Source organism: Puma concolor, chromosome E3, assembly GCF_028749965.1.
Source record: "Puma concolor isolate L17-30 chromosome E3, mPumCon1.1.hap2, whole genome shotgun sequence".
NCBI lineage: Eukaryota > Metazoa > Chordata > Mammalia > Carnivora > Felidae > Puma > Puma concolor.
Window position 1 is genome coordinate 4,278,338 of NC_141682.1, and position 24,288 is coordinate 4,302,625.

Here is a 24,288-nt window from a genome sequence, read left to right on the forward strand (position 1 = left end):
CTTCTGTTACCGTTTTCAGCTCAACTTTATTATTATTTTATTTATTTATTTATTTTTTAACGTGTATTTATTTTTGAGACAGAGAGAGACAGAGCATGAACAGGGGAGGGTCAGAGAGAGAAGGAGGCACAGAATCTGAAACAGGCTCCAGGCTCTGAGCTGTCACAGACGCGGGGCTCGAACTCACAGTCCGTGAGATCGTGACCTGAGCCAAAGTCAGACGCTTAACCGACTGAGCCACCCAGGTGCCCCTCGACTTTATTTTCTTAATATTTTTTAAAACTGTGGTAAAATACTCTCAACACAGAATTCACTGTTTCAACCACTTTTCGGTGTCCCGTTCTAGGGCACTGAGCACATTCACACAGCTGTGCAACCGTGACCGCTGTAGTCTCCAGAACTTTCCATCTTCCCACACCGAGACTCTGTCCCCATTACACACGGACCCCCACCCACCCCAGCCCCTGGCTCCACTGTCTGCTCTTTGTCTCTGAGTCTGACAACTCTGGGGACCCCACAGAAGCGGAATCACACATTTGTCCTTTTGTCCGTCGGCTTATTAGCATACTGTCCTCATACGGTTCGTGCACAGTGCAGCACGTATCAGCGTCCCCTTCCTTTTGCATCTTTTTTCTTTTTTGGGGGGGAGGGGCGGAGAGGGAGGGAGAACCCTGAGCAGGCTCCACACCATCAGTGCAGAGCCTGACATGGAGCTCGAACTCACAAACCACGAGATGGTGACCCAAGCCAAAATCGAGAGTTGAATGCTTAACCGACTGAGCCACCCAGGCACCCCCTTCCTTTTTAAGGCTCAGTCTCTGTTCTTAAATGTCATTCCATAAGAGAGTACTTGGTGCTACATACACACGCACTGAAGGCTTTGGGGTAAAGGGACATATTGACAAGTAACTGACCAATCAATTGACAGTGGCCAATCCCACTGCCAGGAGATGAACAGGCAGACCCCACCCGCTGCAGCTCCCCAGCCCCTGGGGGCCCCAGGAACCCCCCCCCCACAGCTGCTGTGGTATCTGGATGGCAATCACCCTTCGGGAAACGAAACCTTGCTACTTAGCCTAAAAGCCTCAATGGCACCCCGGAGCCCATGGGACAAAGGCCAGCTGCTGGGCGCGCCCGGGGAGTTGGGGACCTGACCCCACATCCTCCCCTCCAGAGGGTCTGAGTCCAGCCTCAGACTCTTCCCCGCCTTCCCGGGCTTCCCCTGCAGCCCTCTCCGGTGCCCTTCCCGCTTCCAGCCTATGCAGAACTCCCGTTCATCCTGAACGACCCACCCCAAAGCCGCAAGGTCTCCGAGGCTTCTGTCCCATCCAGCATCTACCCCCCTCAATCACGTATAAAATGTAAATCAGTTTCGGTTTTGGCCACACATTCCCCCTCTCGTTCCATTGGGCTCACATGGAGCCACACCCTTCCACCCCCCAGCCATGCCCGACTCCCAAACTCCATGCTCCAAAAGATCCAGACTGGCATGGCCCTTCCCCTGACCCCGGTGACAGGTTCAAGGGTATGCATGCAATCCAAGTCAGGGCACAGAGACTCGATTCCAGGACAGTGGTGATCCTGCCAGGAAAGAGAAACTCCCTGTCCACAAGGGCTGTGAGCAGTCCAGATGTGCAGCCAGCAGAAGAAACAAAGCCCGAAGACAAAGAGAGACGGCATGGGACTCCTTTGAGACCCTGGATCCAGCTGTACCTGAATTCAGACATGCCTGGACGTTTCAGTTCTGAACACTAACAAGTTTATTTTCTCTGGTTTTCCCTTCCTTCTCCTCCTTTTCCCTCCTTTCCTTCTTGTCCTCATCCTCTTTTTTAAAGTTTATTTATTCATTTTGAGAGAGAGAGCATGAGCAGGGGAGCGACAGAGAGAGAGCAGGAGAGAGAATCCCAAAGACTGTGTGCTGTCAGCACAGAGCCCGACTTGGGGCTCAATCCCACGAACCGTGAGATCCTGACTTGAGCTGAAATCAAGAGTTAGATGCTTAACCGACTGAGCCACCCAGGCGCCCCTACGTAAATACTTTATAAGTTTTACACTTGTCAATCTTCCTTTGTATTTTGCCTTTCAAATTTAAGAGAATTTCGGATATCCTAGAATACAAATAATTTAAGGTAGTTTTTTACATCTCGTTTAATTTACCTTTGCGGGATATTTTTTAAATTACATTTTGCGTTTTCATCCTTTAGACTAGTGCTCTCTGAGAGAAATTTCCACAGTGACAGAAATGTTGTAGGTCTGTGTTGTCCAATATGGTGGCCACTGGCCACCTGGAGCTCCTGAGCCCTTAAATGTGGCCTCTGTAACTGAGGGACTAGCTTTTTAATTTTACTTAATTTTAATGAATTTAGACTTGAATTTAGGATTTAATTTTTTTTTTCAACGTTTTTATTTATTTTTGGGACAGAGAGAGACAGAGCATGAACGGGGGAGGGGCAGAGAGAGAGGGAGACACAGAATCGGAAACAGGCTCCAGGATCTGAGCCATCCGCCCAGAGCCCGACGTGGGGCTCGAACTCACGGACCGCGAGATCGTGACCTGGCTGAAGTCGGACGCTTAACCGACTGCGCCACCCAGGCGCCCCTAGACTTGAATTTAAATAGCCACAGGTGGTTAGTGCTACACTGGACTGCACAACTTCAGATGATCACTGTGAAGAGAATGCAATTTCCGTGAAAATCTTGAAAATAACATAATTAATGATTTTGTTGCAGCGAAGCCAAAAATAAATCGTATGAAATCTATAAACTACTAAGTTATGCACGCCTTTATTTTATTTGCTCACCCAGGCATCACCGGCCTGGCCACAAAGGCCGCGGCACATGTAAAAATAACTAAACTCGGGGCGCCTGGGTGGCTCAGTCGGTTAAGCGTCCGACTTCAGCCAGGTCACGATCTCGCGGTCCGTGAGTTCGAGCCCCGCGTCAGGCTCTGGGCTGATGGCTCAGAGCCTGGAGCCTGTTTCGGATTCTGTGTCTCCCTCTCTCTCTGCCCCTCCCCCGTTCATGCTCTGTCTCTCTCTCTGTCTCAGAAATAAATAAATGTTAAAAAAAAAAATTAAAAAAAAAAAAAAATAACTAAACTCAACTTCCTTACTTGACAGTGGCCAGTCTTCATTCATGACGGCCACCATTCTACAGTGTTCAACCCGTGTCATCGTAGAAGCGTACTTGCCGAGGAGGACGGAACCCGTTTCGTTGAAAAGCTTGTTAGCTAGATTTTTAACTTTAAACATTCAGACACATGGCGTGTGGGCTTCCACTGGGACACTTGGTCCGTCCCCACAGATGCCTGGGGCAGGCCTGTCCATGAATGAATGAAGGAGGTGGTGTCTTCTGAGAGCCCTGCCAGGCTGTGCAACGGCACGTGCAGCGGGGAGGACTCCGGATTCTAGCCTCTGGGTCCAGCGGGGACTGGAAAATCACCTGACTTTGAGGATTATTATCCCCATCGCGGCGTGGGAGGCAGAAAAGCCAAGGACAGTCCAGGTGTGAACCTCCCTGTGGGCTCCGTGACAGAGGGCAAACCAAACAGGGACAGAATACAGTACCTCGGGGGCACCTGGGTGGCTCGGTCGGTTGAGCGTCTTGACTCTTGAGTTCGGCTCAGGTCACGATCTCACGGTTCGTGGGTTCGAGCCCCGCGTTGGGCTCTGTGCTGAGAGCTCGGAGCCTGCTTGGGATTCTCTGTCTCCCTCTCTCTCTGCCCCTCCCCTGCTCATGCTTGCTCTCTCTCTCTCTCTCTCTCTCTCTCTCTCTCTCTCAACAATAAATAAGATCCAGCTAAGGGACTAGATGAGATGGTGAATGGAAGATGCTTGTCACGAGCCTGGCACGTGGTTCCCAGTCCACGAAGCCCAGGACTGGCCCGCCCACGGCAGCCCAGCAAGACAGAGGACCCGGAAGCCCCTCCTCACCACCCCTTCTCCGGGCACAGAGGCCTGCTGACGTCAGAGCAAGCCTTGCCAGGAGGGAAGGGTTCTCCGGGGCAGTCCCATGGCTCCTGAGAAGCTTGATTCTCACAGAGTGCTTCAAACCCTTCCCAGAAAGAGATTGTAAGTAACAATCGCTTACACAAATAACCACCACTTTGGAGCGCCAACTGTATACCTGTACTGGATGCTTCTCATACGTATCTTGATCGCCTCAAGAACAACAACAAAAAATGTTTACGAAACCCATAACCTTCAGAATTTCTCGGCTGGTCCTAAATGGCCTTGTAGGGACATTGGGTAGTAGTAGGACGTCAGGATCTAAACCTACAGAGAGCCTACCAGGGTCACCGTATGCTTAACCAACCCCACATTAGCCTCAGGTACGAGAGGCTAGCAAGGCTTAACGAATAAGTAGCCTGCTCCAGAGAAGCCAGCAAAGAGATGAGCAGAATCAGAACACAAGCTCCAAGTTCCTTCCACTCTCCAAGAACACCACTGTAAGAAGAGCTGGGCCCTGACCTTTGTGGGGCCTTAGGAGCAACTTCAAGACCCCTGGTAAGAATTGCATGACAGGGGCCATTCCTGGGGGCGCCCCATGACCTGGTCACTATAAACTGGGCAGTGCGCATCACCTGGAACTTGGGACCCACGGGACGTGGCCAGTGCCCAGGTTTGACAATGGATCAGAGAAGTCTCCTGAACACCGGGACCCTGCTGCAGAGACGTCCCCAGCAGCGTTACTTACAGAAGTGGATTCCAGGAAGCAACTTAAGCACCCGAAGGTGGGAAATAATCAAATAAAGCAGGGTGCGATGATGAGATGGAGTGTTAGGCACACATTAAACTGAGCTGGTGAATAATCGTTAAGGACAAGGGACACAGAACTGCAGAAGGTCTCACTTTTAAAAGTAGGATACAATGCTAGCTATAGGTACGGTATCTGCAGAGAAAAGACTGCAAATAAACAAAAAACACATTTCACAGCGATGATCTCAAGATGGCAGGATGAAGGGTGACCGTTGCTTTCATTTTTTTTAATGTTTATTTACTTTGAGAGAGACACAAAGGGGGGGGGAGAGAGAGAGAAAGAGAGAGAGAGAGAATCCCAAGCAGGCTCCACACCATCAGCACAGAGCCCAATGCGGGGCTCAATCTCACAAACTGTGAGATCATGACCTGAGTTGGATGCTTAAACCAACTGAGCCATCCAGGCACCCATTGCTTGCTTTCTTTTTTTTTTTAATGTTTATTTGTGAGAGAAAGGGAGAGAGAGAGAGAGAGAGAGTGAGTGGGGAGGGGCAGAGAGAGACAGAGACACAGAATCAGAAGCAGGCTCCAGGCTCTGAGCTGTCAGTGGAGAGCGCGACACAGGGCTCGAACTCACAAGCCATGAGCTCATGACCTGAGCTGAAGTCAGACGCTTAACCGACTGAGCCACCCAGGTGTCCCGACTGCTTTCATTTTTATACCTACTCCCCATGATTTAAAAACTGTTCTTTAAGGAGCACATGCTGCATTTTTATGTTGCTTTATAACCATTATGTTGCTTTATAAGGACCCCCTTTTAACGTCAGATTTTTAAAGCAAGAGAGTAGACCAAACGTCTTGGGAGGTTAATTTGCTTGTCCAAAGTCACACCGCCACTAATTCAACAGATTTGAGTGGTACCTTCTCAGATGCCAGGTGCTGTTCTGAGCCCCGGGGAGGCAGCAATGGACACAGACAGCTGGACTACACTTCCCAGCCTCCCCTGCAGTGAGGCGTGGCCACATGGGTGAGTCTCCCCATGGGAATGGGAGCTATCTTATAGGGCACATAGAATCCGGCTTGTTTTTCTTCCCAAGTCACTAATTAGAACACTGCCAGGACCCAGAAACACCCTGTGGACCCCACCTCTCTTAGAGGTAGCCAGTAAGCTGATTTTGCAATAATCATTTTCTGGCTTTCCACATACCTTCCTCCGCACTCCTAAACAACACAGTTGGTTTGCCTGTTTTTGAGCATTAAACGATTGCATTCATTCTTCGTGTTTTGCTACCACTCTCGACGTCTAGATTTATCCATTCTGTTGCCTGAAAGCGGAGGTCATTCTCACGAAAGGATATTATTCCAGCATATGAATTCTACCATTGACACTCGGGATGTCTTGCTTATCATGAACAACTAAGATGCTAAGACGTCCGCGTCCTCTGATGCACGTGCACACCACTTTCTCCAGGGCAGATGCCCAGTGAAAATGAGCAGCTCTTAGCTCATTTGTGTTCTCCCTTCTCTGTGTGCATCTGCAAGACGATTTGCATTTCTGTATTTTCTGTTCTCTTATCTGCCCTTTTCTTACAGTAGGGCTTTATACACCCTGGATATTAATTAATGGGGTGGTTAAATGTGTTGCCGATATGTCCTTCAAGGTTGCAGCACCTCTTCTATTTCCTTCATGGCATTTCTCTGATGAAGAGAAACTCATAATTTTTAATGTAGTCTCATTTATCCACCTTTTCTTTAACGGTTTTAACTTTCCATGCCATCAGAAATCTTTACCCACCCTGAAATCCAAAAGATATTCTTTTCTGTTTTCTAAAAGTTTTCAAGTGTTTTTTTTTTTTTTAACTTCACTTATAAATTTTAATCCATCCAGAAATGCTTTTTTCTGTATGGTGTGAGGTAGGGCTCCGGTTTCATTGTTTCCATCTAGATAGCCAATTGTTTCGGTACCATTTATTCAATAGACCATCCTTGCCTCCGGTGATCAGCAACACCACCTTTCCCAAAAACCAAAGGTCTTTGGCGTGACTAGGTGGCTCAGTCAGTTAAGCATCTGACTCTACATTTCTGCTCAGGTCACGATCTCAAGGTTGTGAGATCGAGCCCCCTGTCAGGTTCCACGCTAGGCATGGAGTCTGCTTAGGATTCTCTCTCTCCCTCTTCTTCCATCCCTCCGCCACTCAATCGCATGCCCTCTCTCTCTCTCTTTTCAAATGTCTTTGAAAAAAAATCAAATGTCTTTATATGCATCAATCTGCTTCTGGCCTCTCTATTATGTTTCATTGGTCAATTTCCCTAGCCCTGCACCAATACTACACAGCCTTTAATTCCTATAGCTATATGATAAATTTATTTCTTGATCTAGATAAACCATTTAAGGATTCCAGGTTAGAAATTTTAAGATCAGCTGGTCCAACCATCCATTGAAAAACAAAGGCTCAAAGGGGGAAAGCATCTTTTACAGTATCACACAGCATATAACTAGGGACCCTGTTAAGAGCTGAATGTCTGTGTCCCCCCCTAAAAAAATTTGTATGTTGAAACCTAACTTTCAGTGTGATGGCATCTGGAGGCAGGACCCTTAGGGCATAATCAGGTCAAGCGGGTAGAAGCCCTTCTGAATGAGATTAGTGCCTTTATAAGAGGCAACCAGAGAGCTAGCTCCTTCTCTATCACATAAAAATACAGTAAGTCTGTAGTCTATAACCCAGAAGATGGACCTCACCAGAACCCAACCATGCGGGCACCTGATCTCGAACGTCTAGTCTCCGGAACTATAAGATGTAAGTTTCTATTGTTTATAAGCAACCCAGTCTACGGTACTTTGTTACAGCAGCCCAAAATGACTAAGACAAACACCCATCTCTCACCCTGGAAGATATTCCTGTGCTATTTAATATGGCAGCCACCGGGCATATGTGGCTATTGAGCCCTTGAAATATAGCTAGTCCGAAGTGAGGTGGGTCCTAAGTATAAAAGACACAAACAGATGTCAAAGACTTGCGGTGAGAACAGAATGTAAAAAGTCTCATGAATAATTCACTTACATTGATTATATGTTGAAATGATAACACTTTGCGTATCAAGGATTAACAACAACATATTCTAAGAACTCATCTCACCTGTTTTCTACCTTTCTATGACAGCGAGATAGAAAATCAGCCACACACTCAACGGAACAGCTACTAAAAACTGTAGAACTATATACGTGGTTTGTATGACGTTTCTCCTGAATAGCACTGGGTCACGCTATTAAATCTGCTCAATCAAGAAGCCTGCATTAGGGATTTAACTTGTAGGCGGCACCACAGTAAGGGCCATGCAATGAGGAAGGGAACAGAAATAGTTCTAACTGATGTGCTCTACTTCCCCACTGGACTCCTCACCCGTAGAAATGGCATCAGCCCAAGCATGAAAGGAACAAAGCTCATGGTCCAGCCCCTGACCCAGCTGGAGAGCTCTATCCCAGTTAGGGAGGGCTGCACCAGTGTCCAAATCTAGACATCTCCGACCAAGCCTCCCGTCCTCTCACAAATCAACCAGAGAGGTTCAGACACCAACCCGAGACCACACAGCAGCTGCACGACAGATGAAGGCCCACAGTATGGGCTTCACAGCTCCCTCCCTGCATGTTTGCCAATGTGGCCTCCTGTCCCAGGCTTCCCCCTTCCCTTTCGAGGAACCCTCCACCAATTTAGACCTCACCATAGCAAAAAAGGACCCTCGAGAACAAGCCTTTGAAAGTCCAAGCGTCCGTATCAGAGAAGATCCCATGGATTTGAGCAGCCAGTGCCTCCCACCTTCCAGCCAAAAGAAACCAAAAACCAAAAACCAACCCCACAGGAACTCCCCCGTGCATCCGTCTTTCCTAGTAGGACTCCCCAACTTTATGAAGGAGAAAAGGAACCCCCCCCCCCAGGAAATGGAGGGTGAGACTGAGCGGGAAAAGCCCTAGTCCTGCCTCCCCACCTCCGATGCCATGCTCAGCCTGGACATCTGTGATCACGCTCTGCTGTCTGACCAGAATGGGTACAGACCTCATGCGGACGAGGACCCTCGGTAAGTGCCAGGAGACGACGAGCCACGTGGATGTGGGTATCAAAACTGATGCCAACCCGTCTCAAATTCACCACCTTCCCCTCCACCCAGAAGCAGGACACCTGAGGGGGAGGGCAACACATCAGGTGGGCGCCCTCCTGGTGCCCAGGCAGGAGGCAAAAGCCTTGGGGGCTGCGATCCCAGAACTGCCTGCCCTTCCTCAAGACCCCCAGGGGCGGAAGGCAACTGCAGGAAAGGGTTTTCGCGCCAGCTTTCAGGCGAGTGGACCCCACAAAATCTTAGAGAAACTTAAGAATTATGAACTTCCCCATTCAATGTGTACTTAGTCCAACAGGAGCTTGACTCCCACTCAGCAACTGGGTGGGAGTATCTGTCCTCACCATTTTAGGAGAAACTGAGGCTCAGGGGTGACCACAAACCTCACACCGGGAAAAGGCCAAGATGTACAAGCAGCTCTTCCCGGGTCCTAGGCCTCAGTTTCCCCACCGAAAAAGAGCAGTTCATTCATTCCTCCCGCTTGCTACGAGCGTGGTCAAGAGTTGGGGGGTGGGGGGGGTGGGAAGGTGTGATGCGGGGGTGGAGGGGGGTTGACAGGAACGGTACGGCGGCGGGGTGCGGGGGACAAGGGCAGTGCAGGGGGTAGTGGGGGAACACGGGTGGTGCGCGCCAGCACCTTTCACGTTAACAAAAACGCCGGAGAGAAATTGAGCGATGACTCTGCTCCGGGCGCCATTCAAAGTGCTCTCGAGAGTGCCTGTCACTAATCCTCACGTGGTCCCCAGGGATGGGGCGTTCATTATCCCCGTTTTGGAGACCTGGAAATTGAGGTTCAGGGAGGTGAAGCGACTCGCCTCAGGACTCGCCGCCAGGAGAGGAGGCGCCGGGAAGCCGCGCTGCTCCCGGGTGCGGGGCGCACAGCTGGGCGCCGAGACGCTCACAAAGACCACGAAGTCTCCGTTCTGGTTTCTTCCGGCCGAGCTTAGGGTGCATCTATCAACTCCAATTCTCCGGGCGGCGCGGGGAGCCAGCCCGGCGGCGCGGAGCCGGGAGAAACCCTTGGCCACCCCTCCCTGCGCGCGCCCCCTCCGCACGCGCCCCTCTCCCCGCGCGCGACCCTCCGCGTGCGCCCCCTCCTCGAACGCCCCCTTCCGGAGCGCCCCCTCCCCACGCGCCCCCCTCCCTCGCGCCCCCTCCCCGCGCGCTCCCGCCCTCACCTCGCGTACTTCGTCTTCTGGAAATCCAGGAGCCGAGGAGCGAACATCGCGGCGGTTCCATCGGCACCCAGCCCGGGGCTCCGACAACCGGCGCTGGGACGGAGCGCGGGAGGGAGGGAAGGAGGCGCGGGGCGCGGGAGCAGCAGGTAGGCGGGCGCAGGGCGGGGGCCGGCCGGGGGGCGCGCGGAGCCCGAGCTGGAGCCGAGCCGAGCCCGAGCCCGAGACGCCGACGCCAAATCCCGAGCAGATGGTGGTGGGGGCGGGGCGGGGGGGCTCCGGGCCAATCGCCTTAGTCCCCGCGGCCTCGGCCCCCTCCCCGTGCCCTGCGGACCCCTCCGGCCTTCGCTGGGGGAAGGAGGAGAGATGGGGAAGGATGGGGGCTTCGATTGCAGCCCCTTCTCTCTCTCTCTCTCTCTCCCTGTCCCGGTGTCCCCTCCGCCGGTAGTTTTCAGAACGAGGTGACGGCCTGCTAGACGGAGCCCCGCTGTCTCCCCCGCTCCTCCCGGCCGGGGCTGGGCTGGAAAGGGAGCGAGGACACTGATGGCGCGCCAGCCGTTCAGGCCCCTGGCGTCGCTGGCCCCGGAGTGTACTTGTAGCTCACGCTTCCCCCGCGGCCAGCGCCTCCTGCCTTTCTTTGAGCGCCTGCGAGGCGCGACGGCCCCAAGGGATCCGCCCGGGAATGGCCGCAGTCTCCGGGGAAGCTCTCCACTCCCAGAGACTGTGATTCTGGGCCCCCTCACGATCCCCCAGACAGGGGTACATGCATTTGGCTGTCGGATTTCAGCGTACCCGGAATCTGCCCACCCGCCTCGGTTCTTCTACAAAATCCAGTGGTCTCCTTTAGGAGACCTTGGCCCGGGTGATGGGTTGTGGGGAACCACCTACAGGAAGGGACTGCTGGAGGAAGAACAGCCCTCAACCTGAAAGGACCCGTGCCCAAACTGAAGGGCAGGCATCTCCTTCTCCCCCTCCTCGCCCTTCCCTTATGCTCACAAACCCCAGCTCCCTGCTACTTTTTATAACGCTTTATTCGAGAATCCTGCTACACATCCAGAAAACAATCCCACCCTACAGAATTCATTTCTGCACTCCAAATGCTGGGCGCGAGACGGGCTCAGATACCCAGTGTTGGTGAGGACAAGAAGGGTTACAGGTGATGCATTCACAGGGGGCAGCAGGGCTGCTGCGGGGCGGGGGGGGGCAGTGAGTGGGGCTGGGCAGGCAGGGCTGCAGGTGGGGACCAGAGAAGGGGTATAGGGATATTTATGAGACCTAGATGGATTTTATCCACCAGGCCCTGTTGATGGATTAGAAGAGGAGGGCGACTACTGGGCTTCTGGCTGGCCCTGCTGAGTGGGTACTGATGACATTAAGGGTGTGGGGGCAGGGGGAGGAGACCAGAGGAGAAGCAGCAGGGAAGGGAGGTGAAGGAAGATGTGACCTCAGTTTTGGCCAGGTGAGTTTGAGGTCAAGGTGGGCATGAATATAAGGTCAAGGGCTAGATTGGTGAGCCAGAGGGTCCAGTAGGGCAGCAAGCCCACCCTGCGAGGAGGAGCTGGGAGGGCAAAGCTGGAAGGCCCCTTGGATCTGCAGATTTCGAATCACTCATCTCAACCTACCAGCCACCAGCCTCCTGCATCTGTTTATTTCTACATTAAATACAATGAAATGCAATTTGAAACGCAGTTCTTTACTCACGTGAGCCACATTTCCAACGCTCAACAGCTACATGTGACCAGTGGCTGCCGTATCAGACCACTTCCAAATGGAAGCAAGTCCCAGAAGACCAGGAAGTCACCCCAGGTGGGCAGCGAGCAGAAAGAGAAGAGACGTCTGGTCCGGAGTGCATTGTGCTGGGAAGACTAAGTCACGTTCAGGCAACTTTTGTCTCAGTTGTTTGAGTACATTTTGTGTCCTGGTTGGCATGAAAATGTATTCTTACTGGGAGTCACAGTGAGGAATGGGCGAGGCTTGAGGCTATAGTGACCAGAGTCTCCTGTCTCCTTGGTGGAGGAGGGAAAGAGGCTGAGAGGGACCAGGGGACCCACCCACAAGTCACACAGCCAGAGGAGCTGTTCTGGAGCCCAGCTTCCCAGGCTCTGAGTTCTGAGCCTTCATTTCATGGCTTCTTCCCTGACCTTGACCTCTATCACCATTGTTATGACCCCCCCCACACACACACACATACAATAAAGGACTGCCTTGTGGTCAGCCCCACCAGGGCACACCTGTCCCCGGGTCAGCCATACCTCATTCTCAGTCCTCAACCTCAATTCCCAAAAAGATCCCTTCAGTCTTTATAAAAGAGAAAGCCCCAGAGGCCTGACCTCCCCGTGGCCCCCTCCTCCCTGGCCTGGAGCATCGGCTGTTGACTGCAGCTGCCCTGAGGCTGAGGGGAGCCACAGGTGTGGGACCAGACCTCCCCAGGCTGCAGGCCCGCTGGCCTCCTCCGGCCCCAGCCTGCTGTTGACCTTCAGTGGGTCTTGGCAAGGCACTCAGCAAGGCCCCAGAGGAGACCCCCGAAGGGAAACACAAACCTCGAAATGGATTTTCTTTTTCTCCACGAGCAAAAAAAAGTTGAATAAGAAACAAGTTACTATTTTTACTGCTGGGATCCGGTTGTTATGGTAACTGAGGGCCTCGAGGGAGTCAGGGTTGGCCTGCCAGTGAAGGAGATGAGGTGGGTTCCAGGGGCAGCGGTGGCAGCTACCGGACGAGCCTTGGACTACCTACGGACTGTGGGATTTCTGGCACCCCTGCCCCTGGCTCTGCGCCCCCCCCTCCCCCCCGCCGTGACGGAAGGCCACCTGTGCCCATCTAACCCTGGCCAGTGGCCTCTGGCAACTTCTCCCTTTGGTGCAAGCCCACCATCTCCTGCTGGCTGTGTGGTCTCGGGCTCCCCCGGCCTTGTCGCCGAGCCTGTCCTTCACGGCTCCTGGGGGGGGGGGGTGTCATTGTGCCCTTGTCTCCACATGCAGCTTTCGACCCCCACCACAGTGACCACCACGGGCACCTGAGCGATCAGCCCCACGAGCCCTGCTGGCCAAAACCCAATTCTTCCCTCTGCCGTTCCTCTTCCAGCCCCCTCTCCAGAAGGCGGCCCCACACCACCCCCTGGGCCCGGTTGGCCGTGGCTGGAAGCTCTGAACGCGGCCTTCCCAGGATCCGAGGCCGGCCTCCACCTCCACCTAGCTTTGTGCCCTGAACCCAAGTGCTTCCCATTCGAGGCTGTTTCCCCACTTGTAAAGTGGAAGTTAACAGCACCCACCCTGCAGGATTACTGAAGGAACAAAGGCCACCTGGGCCTGATGTTATTACTGGCAATGTGTCTCCCCGTTCAGTCCCCTCTGTAGCACTACATGGTAGGAGGTGCCGTTCCTAATTTGCGGACAAGGAGCCGTGCTCAGGCAGGCCAAGTCCCACAGCAAGCCACACAGCACATCTGTCTGTGCTGAAGTGCCCTGCACTGCATGGGCACTGATTAAACACCTACTGTGTTCCTGGCTCATCAGATGCGCAGAGTGGCAAGCAGGTAGGGAGATAACACCCCCCACCACCACACGCCCACCAACCACCAGAGCTTTTCATCCCTTCCCTAGAGCCCTGACCACGTCACCAGTCTCCTCCCACACGACCGACCTCTGCCATCTGTCCCCAGGACCCAATGGCACCCTCTGATGTGATCCTTCTCCTCCCTCCTAGCGACTTCCATCCCCGATCAGTAGCTACGACATGGGCCCCTATATACGCCTAGCAGTGTCTGCCTGCAAAGTCCTCGTTGTCTCTGGCAAAGCCACAAATCTTCCCTACCAGAGTGACTTTCTGAAACGCAAGTCTGACGAAGCCCTTCTCCCTAAAAGCCTTCAGTGGCTCCCACTGCTTTCAGGATGGAGTCGGGATAGAAAAACGACCTCACCCACCGTGCACACGCAATAAATGAATCCAAACTCCCCCCAAACATGCATGGCTTTCTCGTGCTCTGTGGCTACATAGATGCTGTTCCCTCTGCCCGGAAGGCCTTTCCTCCTTAGTTTGCCTGGCAGATCTCTATTTATTCTTCCAGACCCAGTTTAAAGTTCTCCTTTGTTGGACCTTTAGGGGAAATGGCTTCTCCTCCCTTTTATGCCTCCTTTGAACCAGCGTCCGGGCCCCACGGGATCATCTTGCAGGTACCCACCAGCCAAGGACTACCAGGACCGGTGCCTGTGGTAAGGTTTATCAACGGGCTGCAATTAGGGGGAGGGCCCAATGTGGGGAACTGGAGGGGTCACCATGACGGGCGTTAGGAAGGACTTTCGGCAGAATTTGTACTTGCCTTAGGTACTTAGGGAAGTTCAAGGTAGTGGCACTTTACTGAGGCCCTCCTTTTTATTGGACACTCAGGGGGCGCCTGGGTGGCTCAGTCACTGAGGCGTCTGACTTCGGCTCAGGTCATGATCTCACAGTTTGTGGGTTCAAACCCCACATCGGGCTCTGTGCTGATAGCTGGGAGCCTGAAGCGGCTTCGGATTCTGTGTCTCCCTCTCTCTCTGCCCCTCCCCCACTAGCACTGTCTCTTTCTTTCAAAAATAAATAAAACTTTGAAAAAAAGGAAAAAGAGGGGCACCTGGGTGGCTCAGTTGGTTAAGCGGCCGACTTCGGCTCAGGTCATGATCTCGCGGTCCATGAGTTCGAGCCCCGCGTCGGGCTCTGTGCTGACAGCTGAGAGCCAGGAGCCTGTTTCAGATTCTGTGTCTCCCTCTCTCTGACCCTCCCCGGTTCATACATAATCTGTCTCTCCCTGTCTCAAAAATAAATAAATAACGTTAAAAAAAAAAAAAGGAAAAAGACCTTAGGGGTCAATATGAAAGTGGAGTGCACTCTGCAGACAGGCAGGAACAATTTTTAAATCCTCCATCAGTCCCTTGTGCCACTAGGGATGGGGCAACTCTCTGAAATGTAAACATAATGAAAGCTCAGATATCGACATTGAAGCCGTCTTCAGGCACGGGGCCACCAGTTTGCAAACGTCACTCTTTCAAGGCGCCCTCCACTTTCTTTTGGGCTCTCAGCCACTCCCTATACCTTCAAATAGTACCTGTATCTGTAGCTTAGCTATAATCTATCTATACATATATGCACGTGTATATATACACGTATGTGTATATGCAGACACTTGTGTATTCTATGTACACGTGTATATCTCAGATTTTATAATGTATATTCCAGATTACATGTGACGTATCGTATTAAATAACAAAACTTCAAACCTAGTAAAATTTAAAGATATAATTGGTTTTACTAATCAATTCACGGACCGGGCAGCATTCTATCCAGCAAGCTGAGGGAGGCTCCGCTGGGCTGCCGGAAAGGTTTTTACAGGCAGAGAGAGAATGGAAAAAAGGACATTATTAGCCAAGAATGCGTTATTTTAGACAAGTTTGCCCTCCTCAGGGGAATGGAAAATGTCTATCAGTAGATTTCCTAGTGCTGACCAGGAAATTCCAGGTTGGCGGGTTAAAGGTTACTTCGGGGGGGGGGGGGGCGGGGAGGCAGTTGAGAGAATAGAACTGCAGTTAGGTTAGGTATTAAGTCCTGGTGTGCTGACCTGGGGCTCTTCACATAAATGACGCCATTTGGGGCCTGTGGTTTTCTTTTTAACAAGGTGCGTGTAGCTGCTGGAGAGTTCGTGCCACCAGGGTCTCCTGTGCCCTGTCCTCCCTCAGAGCTGGGACTCTGACCATCCATTCTTCGTTCAGCCTGCGGTGTACCTGGGCCTGGGGGATACAGGACTTGTCCTGGTCACTGCTCAGCCAAGGAGGCTCCTTTCCAGCTTTGCTGCCCCCGAGCCAGCTTCGCGTGTTCCCGGGAAGGAAAGGGGCAGTTCCCAGGAACCAGCCTGTTCCAGCTCGAGTTCCTGGGAAGCAGGCTCTGAGAGGAGTTTAAGCGCAAGGAGATTGATTAGGTGACTATCCTTGGGGTGGACAGCAGCGGCAGGGAGGGAAGAAAGCGGCAAGGGGCCCAGCCTTTCCCTGGGCCCCTCCCTGCCTCTCTGGACAGTGGCTGCAGCAGATGCAGAGGGGAGTCCCATCCACCGGTCAGCGGGCACAGCTGTGGGAAAGGGGTGCGGCGTGGGCGAGGCCAGCGCCTCCTCTGACCAGGCCTCACTGCTCTGAACTGTCCGGGCTCTCCCTGGGTCCCCTGCACTCTCGTCCCAGCCTCTCACCTCCTCCAAGCGAACCCTTCTTTCGTCTGCTCCGCTCATGACTTAGCGAGGAATCGACATCCTGAGCTTCCAAAGCAGCAGAGGTGAGAGCAGGAAGCTGACTGCAGAAGGAGGTGCGCGGGGGCCAGATCACGGGTCGTCTGTTCTTTGCCTTGCAGACACCCCTCATCTCAGCACTGCATGCCCAGGAGTGACTGTCCAAATCCCGGAGGAGGAGGAAAGGCTCCCAAGTTACACCTGCATTTGCAGAAGGCCCAAGGGCATCATTCAAAGGACTGGTTAGGGCTGGAAAGAGTCTCTTAAAGGATGAAGCCAGATTCAAATCCAGGCCCTCCACTGACTTGGAGAGCCCAGAGCGAAAACAAACACACACAAAAACAACCAAGCAGGTAATCTCAGTGCTGATAATCTAAGTCAGCAGGAGAAGAATCAGTGGAATACCAAATATTTTCCTAGAGGATGAGGTGACTCCCCCACGTTAGGTTACCGTCCTCCGGCTTTTCATTTAAAAATTTTCCCTGGGGCACCAAGGAGAAAATATCATTTTCAAAATATTCACAAAATCTGGTGTGATGTAGTAAGTAGATTTCAAAACTCTGTCTTTGTTTTATAAGTGCAAGAAACACAAAACTTGGGGCGCCTGGGTGGCGCAGTCGGTTAAGCGTCCGACTTCAGCCAGGTCACGATCTCGCGGTCCGTGAGTTCGAGCCCCGCGTCGGGCTCTGGGCTGATGGCTCAGAGCCTGGAGCCTGTTTCGGATTCTGTGTCTCCCTCTCTCTCTGCCCCTCCCCCGTTCATGCTCTGTCTCTCTCTGTCCCAAAAATAAATAAATGTTGAAAAAAAAAAAATTTTTTAAAAAATAAAAAAAGAAACACAAAACTTAATCTAATGTTAAAAAGACAGGGGACCAAAATGGCGTCACTTAGGTTAAGAGCCTCAAGTGAGTAAACCAAGACTTAGTACCTAATATCCAACTGCATTTTCAAATCTCCAGAAATGTAACCTTTAACCCTTTCAAACGTGGCGAGTTTCTCAGTCAGCGCTAGGAAATTTACTGAACAGACCCCATCCATCCCTTGTAGAAGGGTGACCTTGCCAAAAACAATGGATTCTTTGCTAATAATTTCCTTTTTCTACCCCCTGTCTTGAAACGCCTTTCCTTTCCTGGAGCCTTTCGGAGCCCCCCTCTACTTGCCGGAGGGGATACTGCCTGAGACATGAATCGATTCAGAAAGCCAACTAGATGTTTGAATTTTACTCCGTTGAATTTTTGTTATGTAACTCTAGACAGGTACTGATTGTGCTTTTCCCAGGGCTTATGACTTTGGAACAACTGATCTGAATGTTGCCAACTCACAGAGCACCTGGATGGGGAAGGAGGAGGCTGGGGGCCCAGGCCTGCTCCTGCTTCTGTCAGGTGTGTTACCTCAACTCACACCCTCTACCTGAGCCTCAGGTTTTTCACCTCTAAAAGACAGGGATTCCAGCTCTAAAGTTGTAAATTAAGATATCACAATAACGGGGCGATGGGTGTCTCAGTCGGCTGAACATCCAACTCGTGATTTCTGCTCAGGTCTTGATCTCAATGGTTCGTGGGTTCAAGTCCCGCATCGGGCTCTGCACTGACAGTGCAGAACCTGCTTGGGATTCTCTCTCTCCCTCTCTTTCTGTCCCTCCCCTGCTCTCTCTCTCAAAAATAAATAGATAGATAGATAGATAGATAGATAGATAAATAAATAAATAAAAATAAACCCAAAGGGTGCCTGGGTGGCTTAGTCGGTTAAGTGGCCGACTTTGGCTCAGATCATGATCTCACGGTTTGTGGGTTTGAGCCCCACATGGAGCTCTGTGTTGACCGGGTGGAGCCTGCTCGGGATTCTGTCTCCCTCTGCTCTGTGCTGACAGCTCAGAGCCTGAAGCCTGCTTCGGAGTCTGTGTCTTCCTCTCTCTCTGCTCCTCCCCCTCTGTCTCTGTCTTTCTCAAAAATGAATAAATCTTAAAAAAATTTTTTTAATAAGTAAACTTTTAAAAAATATATATCACAATACCGAAAGAAGAACAAAGTTGGAAGAATCACACTACATGATTTCAAGATTGACTATAAAGCTGGCGTAATCAAGACATTACGGAAGTTGGGAAAGAAGCAACACATAGATTAGCTGCAGAAAATGTAAAGAGTCTAAAAATAGGCCCTTCGATTTTTGACAAAGACGTCAAGATAATTTAATGGAGAAAAAGACAGTCTTTTCAACACATGGTGCTGGAGAAATTTGAAATTCATATGCCACAGAAAATTGTTCTTTTCCTTTCTCACTGTACAGGCTTCAGTGGTTTCCAGGGGCTGGGAGGCAGGGGTGGGCAGAAGCTGGCCACAAAGGGACACAAGGAATTTGGGGGGATGATGAAACGTCTATATCCTGCTTGTAAGGGTAGTTCCATGGCTGTATAAATTGGTTAAACCTCATACACCTGGGGCGCCTGGCCATTCAGTCAGTTAAGTGTCCAACTCCTGATCTCAGCTCAGGTCACCATCTCATAGTTTGTGAGTTCGAGCCCCACGTCAGGCTCTGCACTGACAGCGTGGAGCCTGCTTGGGATTCTCTCTCTCTCCCTCTCTCTCTTTTTCTCTCTCCCCCTCCCTCTTTCTCTGCCCCTCCCCCAATTATGCTACCCCCCCCAAAATAAATAAACATAAAAAAAAAAACCTCACACAACTGTACACTCAGTAAGAGTGAATTTTGCTATATTTAAATTACATTTCAGGGGCGCCCGGGTGGCTTGGTCGGTTTAAGCGTCTGACTTCAGCTCAGGTCGTGATCTCACGACTCGTGAGCTCAAGCCCCACGTCGGGCTCTGTGCTGACAGCTCAGAGCCTGAAGCCTGCTTCGGATTCTGTGTCTCCCTCCCCTGCTTGCCCTCTATCTCTCAAAAATAAATAAATATTACAAACATTTTTTAAATAATATATTACATTTCAGTTAAATTGAAAAGACCTACAATATACATAACAATTTTTTTTAAAAGGCTCTATCGTTTGTACCTGCCGTGTGTGTATATGGAGGAGAGAGAGAACAAGCGTGTGGTGTGCGTAGGCCCAGTTATTGCTAGAGGTGAGGATTATAAGCTTTAACTAACATTAGAAATGTTCGGTGTTCAAATTTTCTTTTTTTTAATTTTTTTAATGTTTATTCATTTTAGAGAGAGAGAGAGAGACAGAGCATGAGTGAGGGAGGAACAGAGAGAGAGGAAGACACAGAATCTGAAGCAGGTTCCAGGCTCTGAGCTGTCAACACAGAGCCCGACACGGGGCCTGAACCCAGGAACCACGAGATCACGACCTGAGCCGAAGTCCGATGCTTAACCGACCTAGTTACCCAGGCGCACCCAGTGTTCAAATTTCTAGGAGCTGATCACCAGCTCTGACGTTCAGCCCTTCTCTCATCGGGGCTTCTCTAATATGCCCAGGCTGTCGTCCGTCCCTGTCCCACTTACCCAGCCCCTGATGACCGGGCACCCCTGACCCCAGGCCTCCCAAGAGGGTTCAAAGCCCAGGATCCAGCCTTGGAGGGTCTCTTTGGGTCCAATGGCTGGGCCTTGCTGGCCTCTTGTGGCCAGAAGCAGAATTATCACATCATGACACATTAAAAATGACAAATCTGGGAGTGGGCTCAATCTTGAAGTAGCTGGGGGCAGAGAACCAGCTTGCTCACCCACTTTCCTGGGGGTATAACTTAGAGCGACCTTTTCAGCAATACATGTCAACATGTAGAATGCACGGAGCTCTGACCCATTGACCCCAGCTCTGGAAATCACAGATGATACCCTCTTGCCAAAATGTGTTTCCTCTAGTTCTAAGTACAAGGGATAAGAGGAACATTCTCATCCTCGTGTTACATGAAACCACAGGAAGGTAATCAGCCGAATCCAAAATGTGGGGCCATCTGTAGGACAACAGATCCTGTCCCTGCAAAAAATGGCCTGGCATAAAAACTTGGAGCGGGGAGACTGTTCTGATAAAAAAGAGATTTCCAAGATCAGAGGTTATATAATATAGCCAATATAATCCAATGTATTATACATCCAATATAACATAGAGCTGTAGTTTGGATCCTGGCTCAAAGGAAACCATGGTAAAAAGACGTCTATGACATAATCATGGGAAACGGATTCCCGGCAGCGGAACAGATGATACAAAGGGATGATTGTTTATTTTGTGAAGGGGGATAATGGCATTAAGGCCATTTGGCTGCCAGGATGGTCAGGGATGTGGGTCAGCACTGGTCTGAGTTCCGTTCAGACCTGAAAGATGGGAGGCAGGGGTGGGGGCAGAGTGGAAGCAAAGGGAAAGTCTTCAAGGTGGGAAAGAGAGAAGAGAGAGATTAGAAGAAGCATGACGGGGCTGGTAGAAGGCAGGTGGTCCCAGGTGAAATGGAAGCAGGTGCAGAGATTGCACAGAACAGGTGCTTGTAGACCACGGTGAGGAAATTGGATTTGATTGGGTATTGGGGTGGAGAGGGTGTCCATGACCCCATTGCCTTTAGGGTTCCTCTGAGCAGTGCTTCCCATTGGTTGAAAGGGGGCAAGGGTGAAAGCGTGGAAACCAGAAGGAAGACTTTTCTCACCACAAGGTCAGAGATGATGGTGCCTGGGACGTTGATGGGGAGGGGGAGGGGGAGTGGTTAGTTCCTAACTGTATTTTGGAGATAGCATCTACGCTGTTCATTGAGGATGTGGGAGACTGAATATACAAACGGGCAGTGGCCAGTCCGCAAATGAGGATCGAACTCTGACCTACCACCCACAGCAACCAGTCCAGGATGTCAGACAACCTCCCCAGTAGCCATTGGCCCCAACTGCCACACTGGATCCATCGATAACTGACAGCTTCCTTCCTGTTTGTCCCCACTTCCAACTTGGAACCAATCAGAGAAAACCGGTGATGCTGCCCTCACCAGTCACATAGTGAGCCTGGCTTTTTCACTTAACACCATGCATACCCTGGGGACATTTCCAGGCCCTGGGATTGAAGGCACTTTGCTACTGGATTCCACTGTATGGCCATCCTACCATCTTTAAAACAGCATTTCCCAGTTGATGGGTATCTAGAATGTCCCACTTTGTGGCTTTTCTCTTCCCATCACATTTTTTACTCCCAGATTTATTTCTTCTGTCTAGACCTCTCCCCTGAGTTCCAGAAGGTTAGGGTCAACTATTCCCGTGATGGGAAAACCCAAAGCAGGTCAGGGAACCACTCCCTTCCAAGGCCTTCCCACCTCGGTGGGCGGTCCTTTGTTTCTCTTTTCATGCTCTCTCCATGGGAGTGAGCGAGACCACCCAGACCCGGGCAGGCAGAGGCTATTCGGTGCTTCCACAACAAGGAGGTCGGCCACTGTCACTTGTTTGATGGACTGGAAGGCAGGCAGGAGGGTAGGAGAGCTCGACAGTGACGGGAGGAAAGTCTCCGGTGGCCTGATTGGAGGCTGTCGCCCTGGAGAAGTTGGACATATCTCCCAGGTGTGTTGTAGAACTCTGTAATGTTGGAGGAAGGGGACTTGTAGACCCTCTCCCCAGCAAAACAGCAATTCATCTGATGACAATATTCAAAACCAATCATTCAAAGCCTCTGGAAATGCTTGTAAGGGCATATGGCAAATAGAAAAACTTTCATTCAAGAAAATCTAAATCTCTGTAAAAGCCACGCCCCCTGGCTCATCCACCTTTGCTGGTGCAGGCCAGCCCTGCTGGTGCAGGGCTGGTGCAGCCAGGGAAAGAGGCTCCCTCTCCCCCCCACCCCACCCCGTTCAGTCCAGGGCTCCAGATTCACTCTCCAACCCAACCGCACCACAGAAACTCTGGTCCAGGCCATGTGACTGGCCTGGAGTCCCCAGTCCCTGCTCCGCCCAGCCCTCACTCTGGGGCACAGCTGAGAACACTGGGGCCCCAGTCGCCCCCATCCCAGCTCACTCTGCACTCACAGCAGTGGAAGCCACGAAGACCAGGCCAGCCACCCCACCCTGCCCTGCTGCTCACTCATAGGGCAAGAGCATCACTCCCAGAAAATCTGGTCCCCACCCGGCTCAGGTGAAGTGGCCCAGCGTCCTGCCCAGAGGAAGTGGCAGGCTCCAGGAGGAGGAGCTGAGCAGCTATGCTGAGAAGACTGGTGTCGTGTAGAGTTGAAAACTCCAAGCCTGGAGGGAGATCTGGCAGATTCCCACGGCCTTCCCGGGATGGCAGACAGCTCTGGGAATCAGGAAGACTGTACCCACTCCAAGGCATTCAGAACAGCACTCAGGGTAAACTCCAAGGCATTCCCCATGCTGCACCCAGCTCTCACTGAAACACGTGGATGCCTCAATGGCACAAGGAACTTTCCAGAACTTCGGACCCACACGTACTGGACAGTAGCTACTATTCCTCAGTGGTGGCTCCAAGCAAGCCATAGGGGTTGAAATGCTATCCAAGTCAACTCTGGCCATCTGAAAGACGGTGTGCAAGCCCAGGGCTCCACCCCATTGGGAGAGACCATAGAAAGAACTCTGAGCTACTAGTTTCCGGCCGAACAGAAGGCAGAAACAAACTCTCTGAACTGTGATAGTAGCTTCTAGGCCACACGTACAACAGTAGCAGGTAAAAATCTAACTGACCTAGGGCCTTACAGAACCTTTGACCCATCGGTCGCTTAGGCTGAGCCAGAGACGTCCCCAGGTAAGCAGGTTAAAAAGCGAAAATAAGGGGCGCCTGGGTGGCTCAGAAAGATAAGCCTCTGACTTCTGCTCAGGTCATGATCTCGCAGTTCACGGGTTTGAGCCCCGTGTCGGGCTCTGTGCTGACAGCTCAGAACCTGGAGCCTGCTTCCAATTCTATGTGTCCCTCTCTCTCTGCCCCTCCCCTGCTCAAGCTCTGTCTCTCTCTGTCTCTCAAAAATGAATAAACGTTTAAACAAAAACTTTAAGGGGCGCCTGGGTGGCGCAGTCGGTTAAGCGTCCGACTTCAGCCAGGTCACGATCTCGCGGTCCGTGAGTTCGAGCCCCGCGTCAGGCTCTGGGCTGATGGCTCAGAGCCTGGAGCCTGTTTCCGATTCTGTGTCTCCCTCTCTCTCTCTGCCCCTCCCCCGTTCATGCTCTGTCTCTCTCTGTCCCAAAAATAAATAAAACATTGAAAAAAAATTAAAAAAAAAAAAACTTTAAGGCAAAAATGAGAGGAAAAAAATCTGAGTGGGGAGATCAGAAATTGCGTACCGAGAGTTGAGGGATGCAGGGGTGGGACTGACTTCTCAGAATTGGTTCAACCAAGTCACCGAACAAATACACAAATTACCAAGCCAACAACAATAACATCTCCCGAGGCAGGAGCAGAGAGGACCAGTATCCAAAGTTACTACAATATATTACTTAAAATGTCTAGTTTTCGAGAAAAATTGTGAGACATGAAAAGAAACCAGACAGCATGACCTATACACAGGCTTCACTGGAAAATTCTACTAAACATTGACAGACAAATTAACATCAATTCTTCTCAAACTCTTCCAAAAAATAGAAAAGGAGGGAACATTTACTAACTCATTTTATGAGACTAGCATTATCTTACCACAAAGCTAGAGAACCAAAAGGAGAGAAAACCCTACAAAAAAAATATTCCTAATATACAATTCTCAAAAAAAAGAGAATACTAGCAAACCGTGTCTGACAGAAAATTAAAAGAATTGTATACCATGACCAAGTGGAATTTAAAATAATTTTTTTTATTTGAGAGAGAGAGAGAGAGAGAGAGAAAGAGAGCGTGCTCACGTAGGGGAGGGGCAGAGAGAGAAAGAGAGAGAGAGGGAGAGAATCCCAAGCAGGCTACACATCCAGCTTGGAGCCCAACTCAGGGTTTGATCCTACAATCGTGAGATCATGGCCTGAGCCCAAATCAAGAGTTGCATGCTTAACTGACTGAGTTACCTATGTGCCCCTGATCAGTTTTCTTATGTTGCATTCCAGGGATAAATTCCATTTGGTCAGGGCTCCTGGGTGACCCTATGAGGAGCTTGCTTAAGATACTCTCTCTCCCCCTCTGCCCCTCTCCTCCCCTTGTGCACACATTCTCTCTCTTTCTC

General features: G+C 51.1%; 1 protein-coding gene and 1 long non-coding RNA gene across 2 annotated transcripts in view; one reads left to right on the forward strand and one right to left on the reverse strand.

The window, feature by feature from the left end:
• RADIL (Rap associating with DIL domain) overlaps window positions 1-10,591 on the reverse strand; it is a 129,142-nt gene extending 118,551 nt beyond the window's left edge. The window contains 1 exon segment of the mRNA XM_086691831.1: window positions 9,986-10,591. Within this exon segment, the coding sequence (XP_086547957.1) occupies window positions 9,986-10,046 (61 nt within the window). The 5' untranslated portion in view covers window positions 10,047-10,591.
• On the forward strand, window positions 10,171-15,256 carry LOC147572870 (uncharacterized). The gene is made up of 3 exons (XR_015245369.1): window positions 10,171-11,138; window positions 11,711-14,193; window positions 14,902-15,256. It is a non-coding gene; the product is annotated as an uncharacterized LOC147572870 (long non-coding RNA).
• Window positions 15,257-24,288: the final 9,032 nt, after the last annotated feature.